The sequence below is a fragment of the Apus apus genome, chromosome 1 (genome assembly GCF_020740795.1).
Source record: "Apus apus isolate bApuApu2 chromosome 1, bApuApu2.pri.cur, whole genome shotgun sequence".
Taxonomy (NCBI): Eukaryota; Metazoa; Chordata; class Aves; order Apodiformes; family Apodidae; genus Apus; species Apus apus.
This window is the reverse complement of record NC_067282.1, coordinates 14,421,293-14,436,283: the sequence shown is the minus strand read 5'-3', so window position 1 is coordinate 14,436,283 and position 14,991 is coordinate 14,421,293. Positions and strand designations below refer to the sequence as shown.

Genomic DNA, 14,991 nt, shown 5'->3' with positions numbered 1-14,991 from the left:
TTGACTACTAAGCCAACACCCTAGTCTTGTGGGCAAACCTTCTCACTACCATTCTCCTCAGAGTCCTTTTAAGCCACACACCCCACAGAGATGAAACTCAGCAAGAAATTCTCTTTTGAACTGCAAAGCCAAAAAACCCATCTGGCTCGAGGAAAAAATAAAACCTGAGATGTCAGTCCTCCTGAACACTGAGTGTATACTGGTCCAGCATGTTCCTTTGTAGTAAATAAGAACAAAAAGCCTTTGAAGCAGGATGCCAGGAACTGATCAGTCCACCTACCTGGCGAAGAATACTGTTTATTAGATTCAGTGATCTGATGAGTACTAGCTTACTAGAGACAAACCTGGGCTAGATTCTCTTTCTAAATAACATGTACAGCTGTGGACAGGACAGGAAAGATCCATGTGCTCACCTGGCTATCAGAGCAGCAAGTGCCACCAACAACTGTAGAAACGGAACTTTTCTCTCTAGAAACTTTTGGCATTGATCATTATGTTGTCTCATTTCTTGGTCAGTAAACTGCTTTCAAGCTTCTTCTGTCATCCCTACATGCCTGTCAGCCTTCTATCTATCTATCTATCTATCTATCTATCTATCTATCTATCTATCTATCTATCTATCTATCTATCTATCTATCTATCTATCTATCTATCTATCTATCTATCACTGTTAGCCTGACCTCGGTGCCTGGCAAGATTACAGACCAGATCATCCTGAGCGCCATCAAGCATCATGTAGAAGACAACCAGAGGATCAGGTCCTGCCAACATGGGTTTAGGAAAGGAAGGTCCTACCTGACCAATCTCATCTCCTTCTATGCCTGGGTGACCCACCTATTGGATGAGGGGAAGGCTGTGGATGTGGTGTACCTCAACTTCAGCAAGGCCTTAGACACAGTCTCCCAAAGCATCCTCCTGGAGAAGCTAGCAATCCATGTCTTGGACAGGTGCACCCTTTGCTGGGTTAAAAACTGGTTGGATGACCAGGCCCAGAGACTCATGGTGAATGGAACTTCATCCAGCTGGAATTTGGTGAATAGCGGTGTCCCCCAGGGATCAGTACTGGGTCCAGTCCTATTCAACATCTTCACTGACAACTTGGATGTGGGGATTGAGTCCACCCTCAGTAAGTTTGCAGGTGACACTAAGCTGGAGGGGTAGTGTTGATTTGCTGGAGGGTAGGAAGAAGCTGCAGGAGGACCTGGACAGGCTAGATCAATGGGCCAAGGCCAATGATATGAAATTTAACAAGACCAAGGGCAGGGTCCTGCACTTTGGCCACAATAACACCACGCAGCGCTACATACTGGGGGAAGAGTGGCTGGAGAGTAGCAGAGAGGGGACCTGGGAGTACTGGCTGACAACTGGTAGAACATGAGCCAGCAGAGTGCCCAGGTGGCCCAGAAGGTCAATGGCATCCTGGCTTGTATCAGGAATAGTGTGGCCAGCAGGAGGAGGGATGTCATTCTCCCCCTGTACACAGCACTGATGAGGCCTCACCTTGAGTCCTGTATCCAGTTCTGGGCCCCTCACTTCAAGAAGCATACTGAGGTGCTGGAGCAGGTCCAGAGGAGCAGAATGACTGGTGAAAGGACTAGAGGGAAAGTCTTACAGGGATAGGCTGAGGGAGCTGGGGATGTTTAGCCTGGAGGAAACTCACTCTCTTGAACTAGCTGAAGGGAGGTTGTAGTCAGGTGGGGGCTGGGCTCTTCTCCCAGGCAACTAGCAACAAGACAAGAGGGCATGGCCTCAAGCTGCTCCAGGGGAGGTTTCAGTTGGATATCAGGAAGCACCTCCTCAAAGAGAGGGTGATTAGACATTGGAATGGACTTCCCAGGGAAGTGGCGGAGGCACCATCCCTGGATGTGTTCAAGGAAAGGTTGGATGTGGCACTTAGTGCCATGGTCTAGCCCGTGTGGTGGTGTTGGTCATAGGCTGGACTTGATGATTGTAAAGGTCTTTTCCAGCCTTGGCGATTCTGTGACGTGGCAGTTTAAAAATTGGTTAAAAATTGGTTAGTACTAATACCTGTACTAATTACTATTTGGTTTTGTGAGCAGTTGTGAAACCAGAGACTGTCAAATCTCATTCCGTAACTGGCTGACAAACTGTATTAGAGGCAAGTAACAGAGAAAAAATTGAAAACTATACTGAAGACAAGCAGACACATTCACTCAGAGCATCTAGAAAAATTCCTGTGAAATTTATGTGTCCCTTTTCCCCAAAAAGGCTCAATAGGAACAGAATTCCCAGCATTAGCTTATGTTTTCAAGTGATTTAAATTATACAAGTGTGTGTGTGTGTATATGTATCCTGCTGCACTTCAGATTTTCTCACTAGATTTTCTGTAGTTACTGTAGCCCACGCTATCAAAAAATAGCCATGACGGGTCCATTGAGCCCAAGCACCTAGCCTGGAGAGATGGACAGAACTTTATATATGTTTAATGACTGCCAGATTACATAAACTTTTAAATAAAGCACCAAATACACACATAGACCCAAAAAGTACAGTGGCTATGAATAGCCACTTGGCCTCCAAGTACCTCAGGTGATTTCTTCAGCCAGATTCGGCTTACTTGGTGACAAAGGATATCTCCTTCAAGTACTTTTCCAGTCTCTCCTTGAACCTTTGTAAACATATAGCCCAAACAATATCCTTGGGTCATGGTCTCCCACTAGGTTCTGTTTGATGCCTCCTAGGTCAACTGAACACAGTAACAAACATAAGCTTACAGTTTTATGAAATTATTTGCACAGGGAGAGAGGATCCTTCTCGGGAACTCACCATTTACTGTGGTACTGCTAAAGTTTTCCAAAAACTAGATTGTAATTTCTCAATGTAAGCCATCCTCACAGAACTACTGATAAGGCATAACTCTGTAACTAAATATTTATATAATGCTGTAACTTAACATAAATACATATAACATTAAAAGTCTGTGTGCATGTCTCTGCTGCATATCTCCATCTTTTTCAAGTTTTTACTTTCACAGTACACCATTTTTGCCATAAAACATCTCACTACTGGCAGATAGAAGGCAACAGAAAGAAAAACAAAAGCAAAAATGTAGTACAGATTCAAGCTATACTGGGATACAAAGTATATTTTTCAGGTCCCTACAGTTTCTGAGATGTAATTATAAAATCTGGGTAAATAAAGCTGTATTTTATCACAACATTAATGCACATTGGTGGACATACGTATTTAGATACTTAAAAAATACGCATAGACAATCTAGGAACTAGAACAACTATATTCAATAGCCGGAATCTCCTAATACAAACACTGATCTCCAAGAATCTTCCTAATCTTTCTTTGTGAAAGCTTATTTTTTTCACCTTAAATTGCTATCACTGAGGTTACAATACTTTTTTTTATATCATCACAGAATGGTTTGGGTTGGAAGGGACCTTAAAAGACCATTTAGGTCTTTGCACAGGCAAAGACACCTCCCACTAGACCAGGTTGCTCCAAGCCCCATCCAACGTGGCCTTGAACACTTAAGAGGGATGGGGCATTCACAACTTCCCTAGGCAAACTGTGCCAGTGTCTCACCACCCTCACACTAAATAATTTCTTCCTAATGTCTAACCTAAATCTCTCCTCCTCCAGTTTAAAAGCCACTTCCCCTTGTCCTCCCACTACAAGCCCTTTTAAGAAGTCCCCCTTCAGCTTTCCTGTTGCCCCTTAAGTACTGGGAGGCTGCTGCAAGATGTTCCTAGAGTCTTTTCTTCTCCAGGCTGAACAGCCCCAACTTGCTTAGACTGTCTTGATAGGAGAGGTGCTTCAGCCCTCTGATCATCTTCATGGCCCTTCTCTGGATTCACTCCAACTCCTCCATGTCCTTTTTGTGTGGGAAACCCAGAACTGGACACAGTACTCCAGATGGGGTCTCACGAGAGCAAAGTATAGGGGGAGAATCACCTCCCTTGACCTGCTGGCCATGCTGCTTTTGATGAAGCTCAGGACACAGTTGGCTTTCTGGGCTGCAAGTGCACATTGTCGGATCATGCTGAGCTTGTCATCAACCAACACCCCCACTCAGAGCTGTTCTCAATTCATTCTCTGCCCAACCTGTAACTGTGCTTGGAGTTGCACCAACTCAGGTATAGTACTTTGTACTTGGCATTACTAACTTCACAAGGTTGGTATGGGCCCACCTCTCAAGGCTATCAAGGTCCCTCTGGATGGCATACCCTCACTCCAGTGTGTCAACCACACCACACAACTTGGTGTCATTTGCAAACCTGCTGAGGATGCACTCAATCCCACTGTCCATGTCACCAACAAAGATGTTAAATAGCACTGGTCCCAGTACTGACCCTTGAAGAATGCCACTCATCTCTGGTCTTCATATGGACATCAAGCCATTGACCTCTATTCTTTGAGTGCAACCATATAGCCAATTCCTTATCCACTCAGTGTTCCATCCATTAAGCCCATCTCTTTCCAATTTAGACACCAAGATGCCATGGAGCAGAGTGTCAAATGCTTTGCACAAGTCCAGGTAGAATGACATCAGTTCCTCTTCTATTGTTCATTGATGCTGTGACCCATCGTAAGGCCACCAAAGCCCTGCATAAGGCCATGCTGGCTGCCAGCAACCACCTCCACATGCTCTATGTGCCTTTGAAGAATCTTCAAAAGGATCTACTCCACTCCGTCATCTTGCTGGGCACAGAGACTGACAGGCCTGCAGTTCCCCAGGTCTTCCTTTTTTCCCCTTTTTGAAAATGGGGGTTATGTGTTCACTTCCACAATCAGTGAGAACTCCATCAAACTGCCATGATTTTTCAAATGTGACAGAAAGCAGCACTGCAACTTCATCAGCTCCCATGGACTCTTGCACTTTCAGGTTCTTCAGATAGTCTCAAACCTGTTCTTCTCCCAGTCACTGCACCTTTGCCTTTTTAAACCTGGATGGTGTGGCTACAGCCTTTTCTGGTGAAGACCGCGACAAAAAAAGTCACTGAGCACTTCAGCCTTCTCCATATCCCACATGACCAGGTATGCAGTTTCCTTCTGGAGAGGGCCCATGTTTTCCCTAGTCTGCCATTTATCACTGACACACCTGTAGTAACTTTTGTTGTTGCCCTTGATGTCCCTGGTGAGATTTAATTCCATCTGTGCTTTAGCTCTCCCGACCTGATCCCTGACTGCTCAGACAAATTCTCTGTACTCCTCCCAGGCTACCTGTCCTTGCTTCCACCTTCTAAAGACTTCTTTTTACATCTAAGAGCATCCAGGAGCTCCTTGTTCATCCATTCAGGCCTCTAGGCCTGCCTTCCTCTTTTTTGGGATGCACTTCTCCTGGGCTCAGGGGAGGTGATCTTTGAATATTGACCAGCTCTCTTGGGTTCCTTCCCCTCTAGGATTTTATCCCATGGAACCCTACCAAGCAGACCCCTGCTCCTCAACAGGGGAAAAACTTCAACAGTTATGAATTTAAGTGTCTATTTTCCTACCAGCCTTTAATATGGCCCTCCAGCCTTCCCTGAGGAGGCAAGAGAATTACACTAGGCCTACGAACTTTCACTGAGAACCCAATTCGAAACTGCAATGAAAAGGAAGATAAAAGACGACAAGGACAGATTATCTGCTCCAAAGCTAATTACCTAATACATATGCACAAGCAGAACAGGCTAAAGTAAGCAGTCCTGTCAAGCATGATTCAGGAAGTAAAAGTATCTGAAGTATATAAATGCAATTATCATCTCATCTCCGTTATATCAACTGTAACAAATAAGCATTGTCTACTTTAAAATTTATAATTTTACCTCAGTATGAAATGTATAGGACAGGTTTCTCAGAACAACATACTGTTACTATTACTTCCCTTTTCTTTTAAAAAAATCAAGACAGAATAGTTTTTCCTGTAATACCTTTAGGGAAAAAAAAAGGGTTAGAAACACATAATCAGAACAGTCAAGATTCATATATATATATATATATATATATTTGTGTCTATATATATATTTTTTGCATATATAGAAGTAACAAGCTTGTTTTCTTTCCATTACCAGCAAATGCCATATGCACAACATGGCCCAAACCATTCTAGCTGATTACATGTAGCAAGCTAGGCTCAGTAAAATGGAGACAAGAAAACACCAAAGAATCAAAACAAGCAGGGAGAAAATTCCTCACTTTTCACATACTGATGCCCTCCTGTAAAGGATGTATGCTTACTAATACTCAAAGTAGTTCATTCACAAAATCACGCCAGAACATACGAAGCTGGTTCAGATGTCTTTTAATTTCCTTAAAGAAACATAACTTGCAGCATGATACCTGGACTTGGGGGAGTCTCACCTCTCTTAAGAGGAGGGATTTCTTAAGAAAAACAACCTAAAACTCTCAGCCTCATGCTAAATTTTATCTTTTATCTTCTTTTTGCCAGTTTTTATTTTAAACATTCTTTTGACTTGCCTTCAGCCTTACCACACCCTTGTTTTCTTCCCTCTTTTTGAGCTCCACTTACACTGTTTATCCAGAAAAGACAACAGGTTTATCCTCAAGACGCAGACAGCAGCTTTCCCAGTTCTGTTCTCTCTCTCCCTCTTCAGTTTGTTTACCTGTTCTTAATTCTAGCTAATGGAAGCTTCCAATGGCTTTCAAAACAGCTCCTAGAAATCTCTCTTATGTTTACCACAGCAACTTAACACACAAGCTTCTATGGCAATCTGTAATTAAGTACACTAAAACTTGGACAGTAACTTCTGATTAAGGACTACAATTAATGAATGCTATGCAAGAATGAACCGTACAGAAAGGAAAACATTCTCCCATGTGGCATTTTGGACATTTTTTTGCAAGTCAGTGACCTCCAGCTGTCACAATACTTACACTTGGTTTTTCCCAGTATCTTTCATGAAAGGCTCTCAAAGCACTAGGATAGTGTAAAGCATTGCCAGCAATATTTCGTAACCAGAAACTTCTAACTCAAAGGTCTCAACTTTATTTCCTAGTTCTTGAGGATGAATATCCAAATTAGAACACCAAGTAGTCTTATATTTATGAAGTTAGCACTCAAGATTTAAGTTCCACTGTACTGAAGTGGTACATAGTTACTTGCTTTTTCTATTTCTTTCATTCCATATGAGGCCACCAAGGAAACATAAGTTACCATGAGCTCAGTCGTAAAACATAACAGAACCAGACACATGAAGGTTTAGTTAAAAAAAGAGTCATAATTTAAAGTTCGTACACAAAGATTTGCCAAATCAGGTAGCAGAAACAATCATATACAATAAATGCAGGTTCAAAACTGTTTAATTCAAACCAGACTTTTGCTAAATGCAAATAAGTTGAGTCAGAAGGTGAAACCAAAGAGCCAGTTCCAAGTCATACTACCTCAACTGATTTAAGATTTAAAAAAAAAAAAATCACATATATACCTAGCTCAATATACACTGAAGTTCTGATCTCTTAATGCACTTTATCAAATTCAAAGGAAAAAAACTTTACAAGATTTTTAGTTCATATTCAATACAGTATCATCTGTGAAATTAAAAACAAATATTCCACGAACTTGCATTTAAGTAAGAGCTTTCTCAAGTCACAAGACAATCCACTTACAACACCTCAACTGTCCTTTATTGCATGAGCAACGAATCTATGCCAGATCATTTGTTCACACACATCAATTATATGTAAATTCTTAATTTTCTTTTTAAAAATAATCCTCATGTACTGATTGTTGGGATTCTATTTTAGATTTTACCCCTTAGAACTAATCAGTTTGGTTTTTTTGCTAAGGACCTTTCACTTCTTTTGAAGTACACAACATGAATCATATTTCCCTATAAATATTTTTTTCCTGTTAATTCTTGGTACAGTGGAAGGCTGAGGAGTTACCTTAAAACAGAGAATTTATGTCCATATTCAAACAGCGAGTATCTCATTTTAGCACAAACAAGATAAGTCAAAAGACAGAAAACAATTCCCTTGGTCTATCTTTTCTCCTTTTCCCTGTTCTTCAGGACTGTCCCTGCAAAAGCATGTCATCTCTACTGCTGCAGGTTTCCTGGGATACACTTACAGGAAAAATAATCACAGACACTATATTTTCACATCAAAGCCTGAGACCGTAATTGCTTTGAATCATGACTTCCTGAACTTGAACAGGACTCATTTATTTCAGAATAATCCAACCTCCTCAGCTAGCCAACAAAGTTTTATCAGCTTCCCGTCTAATACTCACTCATGAACTGCACAGTTTGGTCATGCCTGTTAATCTTGTGGTATTGTCTGCACATATGAATTGCAACATGAAACAAAGCTGTCTAAATAGACAACAAAAAGCAGCACCAGAAAATAACGTGAAATACAGCAATGGCACATACACAAAATACAAGCAGATTGTGAGAAAATAAATAAAACATGGACTTCAGTGACAGACAGAAGGTGGCAAGCATAGGGAAGAGCACAGCAGTCAAACTAGCATGGCACTAAATTTACCTGCTTACTCTCTGCACTGTCAGAACAAGAGAGTTCTGAAAGCACACAACAGATTCTACAGCAAGAACAAGCACACTTTGCTGCTGTCTAGCCAAGGTCCCACCAGACCAGCTGAAAAACAATTCTGTATTCCAGGAAGAGATTAACAGACTTCCTCAGCAACAGGAATAATCACGATGATACAGATTTTGGAAATGATAGGAAAACAAGAAGAAAACCAAAATGTCTCTGCTTCTGAACAAGATATTTCAGTTATTGGCTTCATTCATTTAAGGAAAGGAAAAAAAATTAAAAATGAGATGTTTATAATAAATGTAGGAGATGTAAATGAAAGGGAGTATACCAAGTCTAGTAAGTGAGCAAGGGGAGGCAGAATACTGCAGAAGCACAACAGCTTTAATGTAAATTGACACTAATTTAATGAAAAAATCTGGTCTTCATTAGTTTAACAGCCCATTCAGTCAGATGAAATAAGGAAAAAATTCTACTTCTTTAAATGTCCAAATAATCTGTTTAAAAAGTAAAAACACAAATCAAAGAACTATAGAATATTTCCTGTGGGCATCATAAATACTACACAAATTCTCTTACCTCAAGTAGCAGCCTACTGCTTGATGAACCAGGCAACAACACATTTAAAGTCTAAAACCAGGATAACTAGAAGGACAGTTGTGAGATTAGGACTCCCTATAACTAAATTTGTATGAATTTTCCATAAATAAAAGTTTTCCTTACCTGATGCAGAGTTCATTAGGTTCTGCTGCACAGAAGGACTGGTGGGAGCTGTAACATTCATCTGGGAAAGCATGGCCTTCCTGGGATCTTGCCATGTTGTTGTTTGATCAATGTGACTAAGACAAAACAAAGCTAAGAGTTAGGACAGTCATGCATTCACAACAACGACCTGCTAGCACAGAAAGTTTAACAACAAAAGGTTAAGCCTGCCAACAGCCACGTTCAAAACCAAGAACTGTATGGATTATTTCCAAGCATCAGGGTATGTCAGATTCTCAAATCCTTACTCTGCCCATCAACACTTTCCCAATACACAGCTGTCGCAAGCAGAGCTAGAGCACTGGCTGAGGTAACGCCCTAGACTGTTGTACCATAACTAGACATTGTACCCTTAACTAAACATTCTCTAACTTTTCCCACTGATTAGTTACTTGTAATTTTCACATGTGACTTCAGAGTCTTTTAAACCAAGACAGTTAAGCCTGCAACCTCAAGCACAGTCCAGTAATTTGGCATGATGAATTCATACTCAGTGCCTAGGGAGCTGTAATGAACTGACTAGCGAGCAACCATTAGTGTTCCCAAACCTTCACATCCTCAGATTATTTGAGGGACTACTCCCCTTACCACTGTCAATTGAACAACCTCTCCATTGTCATTTAAGTAACCAGTCACACTAGAGCTGTAATACGAAAGTGATGTGCAGCTGTCTTTCAACTTTATTTGAAAAGATGAGGGCAGCTGGAATGTCAAGTTCTCAACCAGCCCCTTTGCAGAACCTAATTAAAAAACTCTGAGAGCTTAAATTTATCTGTTTTGGAAAAAAAAACCCCACAACAAACTGGAAAGCACATTCAGCACTGTCATTCATGAAAGTAATCAATTCCATGAAAACACAAAATGCAATTAATTATGTCATGTTGTGTGTGGTTAGCATGTTTTTCTAACAAACACAGGCTGTTCAAACAAGCATCAACATTATCTTAATGCCACTAACCGACACTGCTCCAAGAAGTACACGTGGACAAAAAGAAAGCTACTAGTACACACTGAACATTGACAACAAAGCTTGTCATTGATTTGTTTAGAACTGGAATTAATTAAAATTCACATTCAAATAGTAAGCAATTCGAATCCAATGCATCATTAACTTGGTGCCATTTCTTCCTTACATTAACAATCCTCAAAGTTACTTTTTTCCGGATTACATGGCATGCCCATTTTTGTTTACTTTAGCAAAACCACAACATTTAAAGCTGGACTATAAATTCTACTGGTTATCTGGGTTCAAAACTAGGTACTCCAACTCATACCTCTGCTTTGTACCTATTGTGTTCTGCATGTACACTGGTGGATCAATGTGTATTTGTACTGAACTATCAAACAGTCTGTAAATCTTCCATATTTTTGTTGGGATTAAGTTAATAATTGTGTAGCCACTGTTAAAAATTCACTGTTTCTCTTACTTTAAAGCATATTCAAGTGTAGAAGCTGGTACTGTTCTATTTCAGATATAGTGAAGGGATATATAATTCAGATTTGGCCACCTGACCTCCAGCATCTTTGTGGACACTGATCCTGTTACGCTGCTCTTCACCAATGAGGAAGGAATCTCAATAAGCACTGTTAGGATGCAATTTGTTTAATCGACTTAAGGAATCTATTGAATGTGAATCAGGTCTATTGTCTCCTTCAAGGAGGGAACCTAAGTTAACTAGGTCAAATACACTAACATAAGAAGAGATAACTCCTAAACTTTGTTTATGTATTTACATGGCCACAACATCCAAGAGCTCTGATCATAAATTAAGACTTCATCATAGTCAAACTGGACGAACAAAACATTACTTTCTCCCTCCCCCAAACAATTAATTGCTATGCCTAGAAACTTGCTAACTAAACCCTTGACTCCAATTAATAAAAATGTGCCACTGAAACAACAAATGTTTTTAACATGTTCTTTGATTTTTAAAAAGTTGGCATTTTCCCCTAAAATACTAAATTTTGTAGCTACTTCATAATATCAGACAGGTCAGAAAGAATAGCTACAGGTTCAGAAGATCATAAAATAGGGCAGTAGTCACCAAAATTATTACTTACATAGAATTATTTATCACATTCTAATAATTAAAGGCACTACCTGTTATAAGGTAGAAGGTATCACAAAGTGGCTTTTAAAAAGTTTTAAGATACATGCATACAAACCATTCTAGGTCAAAGAGTTACAGACACTGTAGCAGGGTCACAAAATAGGCAGGAATGTTATTTGTACAAGAATAAAATAGTAAAACAAAGCTCTACTTTGTCTGAACGTGGCAACTACTGCCAGTTTTTCCTTGTATACAGGAAACCCCTCATTAATACAGCCTTAATTAAAACAGGGTCACTATAGTGTTGGTTTCCACGATACAGCTCATTTAGTACAGGTCATATTAAGCACACTGTGTCTTTGGTTGCATACGTTTTCCAAACTACAGCTCCACTGAGAAACATGCCACATGCAGCAAGACTTATTTATTACCTACACCAAGACTGGACTATACACAAACCGTCTTACTGGAGAATATTTTCTTGCTTTTTTTGTCCGTCAATTTTGCTAAGCAATGAAAGCAGGTAAAGATAACACAGATGTAAAAACACTGTACAATAATGCTTCAGAGACTATGTGTTTAAATTACAGTACCAGCATGTGCTACTCCTCCCCTCTATTTCTGATTTGTTATATTTGCTTAGTTCAGTTCTGGGTAAAGTAAAAATTGGAAAACACCAGTGCAGCCATGATTACACCTTTGTTGATTCTCATTAAACTCCTATAAAAATCCATGTAATAATGTACACTTACAAAACGTCTACCTGAGGTACAAATTTTATAGCCTTTGTTTTCATATGCTATTTGAGTGAAGAGTAAGAAACAGAAAGCAAAAAGTTGTCTCAGTGCATTACAGAACCATTCATGCAGTTAACTGTGGGAACACACTGAAACAACATCTACCAGCTTTTCCAAAGACATCCAAGTTCTGCACAGATGAATGGACTATGGAAGAAGCAATTTTAAAGGTTCCTCCAATATTGAGGTAGGCATTACAGATTCCTCAAGACTGCTTAAGCAAACCATGCAAAGTATACTTAATGTTCATATGGAATTCTTAACAACAGTGTATTTTAGGCAGCAGCAGCTTCCAGCTTTTCCCTAGCTGAGTATCACTTGAGGAAAGTCAGCATGTTCCTTATTTACCAACTAAACTCCAACCAGTAGTCTTCTTAAAGCAGAAAGAAGTCTCAAAATAAATAAGCTGATTACTTTAAAATATTACTAATTATAAAGCTGGTTCAATAAAGCAAACTCTTTGTCCCCTCCCACTCAGCTCTGTGCTTCCTGACCTACATATCTATTTCGCCCACACTTTTCTTCAAAATCTTCCTCTTCAACCACACTCAAACTGTAGTCCTTACAGGTAACTTACCTGTTCCATATCCTGAGTTTTTGAATGCTATATACTAAACAATCACCCAAAACACATCACAACAGATCAGTTCTCTTCCACAACTTTCAAATCACGCTCATCAACTTACAAAACACAAAGCAGGCAAACTTCCACTTACATGGATGAAATGTTCAGATAAATCCTAGTACTACAGGAAGGAATATACTTCTTAGTTTTGTTCAATGTCTGCACCACGTGCACTAGTGTAACTTAGTACAACCACTATGTATGTATGTCTCATTTTCAATGTATGTATGGAAACATTCTCCACAGGTAACGCACTTGCCCTTTGAATAGAAGCACAGAAAAGGTCTAAATGGACATAACAAGAATTCTGACACCAACACTACATTGTTTTTCTCTCCACCAAATTAGGGAAATTCTTTCCATAGTAGTTGCATTACATGACAACTGCCCTAATCCTTATGTTTGGTATCTCCTATTTTACATGAGCCATATCTTGATAAAACACTACCATCAACCTCAAAATTAAAAATAAAATTATTAGAAGATTATATCAAATCACTGAAACCCATAAATCAACCATTATCTTTAGTAGAATACTATCAAATTAAACTTGACTTCTACCTACTCATGAACTGGAATCTCAGCTCTGTACTGAGTGCACAGAACAAAATGAGTAAACAACTTTGGAATTAAACTCAACACCTCTAGGACTAGAAAGGAATGTAAGATTTGTCAGATCCAATATCTAGCTATCCAATACAATCTATTATTGTTCATTTATATCTAGGTGAAGCAAAACCTTGTTGAATCAGACAAATGTGGCAGAAACTAGGGAAATAAACTTAGACCGTATCATAAATGTAGGTCCACAGTAGCAGGCCTTAGAAAAACAAAGCTAAAACACACAGAGCGTTCTAAACATGTTAGCAAACATGTCAATTCTGATATCAAGAGTGACTGTTCCAAGCCACATCACCCTCCACCAAAAAGCAAAGTGCTACATGTTATAAAAAGAATCAAGCTGCCTCTTCCCAGACATCTCCAAGTTCTACAGACACATACAAATTATTTACATATTGACAATAACAACTTTAAATAAAAGAAAAATGTTCCAATTTTATGCACACTATTTCTGCAGTCAATAAGAATCAGAATTTCTAATTGAAGGAAATCTTTATTGGCATTAAACACTATCACATGCCTGAAGGTAAGACTCAATTTCTAACTTGATTTGGAAGTCTGGTTTTGTGGGGCTTTGAGAGGGGTGCATGATGGGCTTTTTGGGGTTTGTTTGATTTTTGGGTTGCTTGGGGTTTTTTATACATACAATAGAAAAGAAGTAGAAGAACCACAAGGAAAAAAAAAAAACATTTATTAATATTTACTGAAAATAACTTTTAGATGCTAATAGACTAATGAAATAAAACCAGTCCTAAAAACAGACAACTGACCTGCCTTTGCACAAAGTGTGATGCACCTTCACATTTCTACTACAGTTGCTGCACTGAAAAGACATGAACTGTATTACTGAAAGCCATGCCAGAAAGGAACAAACACAAAGGAAATTAAAACAATCACCTAAATCCTTTGAGAAAGGCTTACCTAAGAGGCCTTTAGTTTTGACAGTCTCTAGTCTTTGTTGCAATTATTGTGCCCTTGGTAGGTACATTTTTTAAGGTTACGTTGAGAATTTCACTCTTGCAACAGAATTCTCAGTCACTGCAAAACTGATTCTTTCTTCCTCTTTTTTGCCTTTATGAGCATAAAGTCACCTTATATGTGGTCCATGTCTGCTACATCATTTGTAGTGAGAACTTTCCTTTCATAATAAAGAAACTTCTCAGAAAAGACATTAACATAAGCAGGTCAGAAACTGCCAGATTAATTTACTAAAAATGTGTCATATGCCATTATGAAGAAAAGCAAACAACAGTGAATGGGTATTTTAATCCAAGGGATCAGATGAACATACTATATGAAATTTCTGAAATAGCAACAAATTGAAGAGGTCTGATTTACATGAAGAAGAATATAAACATAGCAGAATAAAACACCGGTTGCTTCTCTTTGCTTTTAGACATGAATCTTCAAAAAAGACATTTCAAGAAAGTAGTCACAAGCATTCAGAAAGACATTCTTCAGTATAAAAGCATCAGAAAAAAAAATAGGTATCTCTCTATAAAGTAATGCTTGTGGTTTATAATGTAGAGAAGCATAATGCTTTATGTCTATGAAAAATGTATTCCAGTCTCTAGTGAAGCTGAGATGACTAACTTGAATTCTGGTTTTCAGATTTTTGGGACTATTTTTGGAATTCACTGTAAATCCTATTTTATTAAAA

General features: G+C 39.1%; 1 protein-coding gene across 8 annotated transcripts in view; it reads right to left on the bottom strand.

Annotated features, from left to right (window-relative positions):
• YAP1 (Yes1 associated transcriptional regulator) overlaps positions 1-14,991 on the bottom strand; it is an 88,849-nt gene that overhangs the window by 34,100 nt on the left and 39,758 nt on the right. For all 8 annotated transcript variants that reach the window (XM_051634068.1, XM_051634082.1, XM_051634075.1 and 5 more), the window contains exon 3: positions 9,199-9,314. In XM_051634068.1, coding sequence (XP_051490028.1) covers positions 9,199-9,314 — 116 coding nt within the window. The remainder of the gene's footprint in view (positions 1-9,198; positions 9,315-14,991) is intronic.